Raw genomic sequence first — 1,672 nt, forward strand, 5'->3', positions numbered from 1 at the left:
CTAGTTTCAAGTCTTCTTCAATACAGCATGATGTTCATTTAGTAACATTATTATTTAGTAATTTCCTCTCTGTGTGTTTCAGGTTAGAAGGTATTCAGTATCCGTACCACCTCTACATCAGCCCCTCAGCCCGGCCCGGAACCAACGGCCCCGACCGGCCCTTCCAGTGCCCGACCTGCGGAGTCAGATTCACACGCATCCAAAACCTGAAGCAGCACATGCTCATTCACTCCGGTACGTGAAACGGGAATTATTGATCTTGGGATACTTTTGGAAATATAACATCTCTTACGTCTCTTAGTTTTAAGTCAGAAACACTAAAGGTAGTAAAAAAGTATTCATTCACCGCCACTCACACCTCTACGATGACGCGGAAAAAAAAAATAGGGAAAAATAATACATTACGGGGGGGGGGCTAATATTCCTAGAAAAGGTCTGAATTTTCGTAATCAAATTTGTAAATTTACCAGAGAAAAAAGCGTGGCTATTCTCTGAGATTAAAGGGCAAAATATACGAGAAAAAATTCACAAATTTCAAAGAAAACTTGAACCACCTCCTCTGGACCCAACCAGAGTCCACCTCGTCTGGTCCCAACCAGAGTCCACCTCGTCTGGTCCCAACCAGAGTCCACCTCGTCTGGTCCCAACCAGAGTCCACCTCGTCTGGTCCCAAGTCCTGATCCAAGTCCAGCTTGATCCTGGACCACTATGGATCCAGGTCTCTGTGAAGATGTGGGCTCAACAGTCACCGACCTCCTGCTGCTTTCATCCATCGTATGTTTCTGAGACCAAACATCAGACAGCCAGGATGCATGCTGGGTAGTGGAGTAGCCTCAGGTGCTAGCTGGGTTAGCTTAGCTTCAATGTGGGCTCTCCTCTCTGGGACAGTTTGGTGGTGTTTGGTCCAATAGGCCACGCCTCCTCTTCAGATGTTGATGAGTTTATTCTGTCATATGACATGTGATGGACTCACAGCTGACCATTGTGTTTCTTCTTCTCCTCCCTCAGGCATTAAGCCTTTCCAGTGTGACCGCTGTGGGAAAAAGTTCACACGGGCCTACTCCCTAAAGATGCATCGGCTGAAGCACGAAGGTAAACGATGTTTCCGGTGCCAGATTTGTAGCGCCACATTCACGTCCTTCGGTGAATATAAGCACCACATGAGGGTCTCCCGACACATAATCCGCAAGCCGCGGATTTACGAGTGCAAAACGTGCGGGGCCATGTTCACCAACTCTGGCAATTTAATTGTACACCTGAGGAGTCTGAACCACGAGGCGTCCGAACTAGCAAACTACTTCCAGAGCAGGTGAGGAGTCCGAGGGCGCTGACACCCCCCCATCCCCCCATCACTTACTCAGAATCAGAAAATATCTTCAGTTCAGATTCTAATACCTGAGGTTCATTTCTTTTCTGACATTAATTGTGTAGAATTGTTTTTGAGGTGATTTCAATTGATTTGAATGCACAGATCAAGTGTACCTGAAGTATTTCACTGTGTTCATTGGGGAGCTTTTATTTAAAGGTAAAGTTTGACATTTCTTTATCCCAAGAGTTAGATGAGAAGACTGACACCACTCTCAGATCTGTTATCTAAATATGTAGCGGGAGCTAGTCGGTTAGCTTAGCTTAGCATTAAGTCTGCTGGAAACGGGGGGGGGGGGGGGGGGGG

At 46.7% G+C, this 1,672-nt stretch overlaps 1 protein-coding gene across 1 annotated transcript in view; it reads left to right on the forward strand.

Moving 5' to 3' along the window:
* The first annotated feature begins 13 nt into the window (after positions 1-13).
* Positions 14-1,672, forward strand: part of LOC116377829 (zinc finger and BTB domain-containing protein 44-like) — a 6,512-nt gene continuing 4,853 nt past the window's right edge. The window contains exons 1-2 of the mRNA XM_031839569.1: positions 14-234; positions 1,009-1,309. Coding sequence (XP_031695429.1) covers positions 219-234; positions 1,009-1,309 — 317 coding nt within the window. The 5' untranslated portion in view covers positions 14-218. The remainder of the gene's footprint in view (positions 235-1,008; positions 1,310-1,672) is intronic.

The sequence above is a fragment of the Anarrhichthys ocellatus genome, unplaced genomic scaffold (assembly GCF_004355925.1).
Source record: "Anarrhichthys ocellatus isolate YVR2014 unplaced genomic scaffold, GSC_Weel_1.0 scaffold1726, whole genome shotgun sequence".
In the NCBI taxonomy this organism is placed as follows: Eukaryota; Metazoa; Chordata; class Actinopteri; order Perciformes; family Anarhichadidae; genus Anarrhichthys; species Anarrhichthys ocellatus.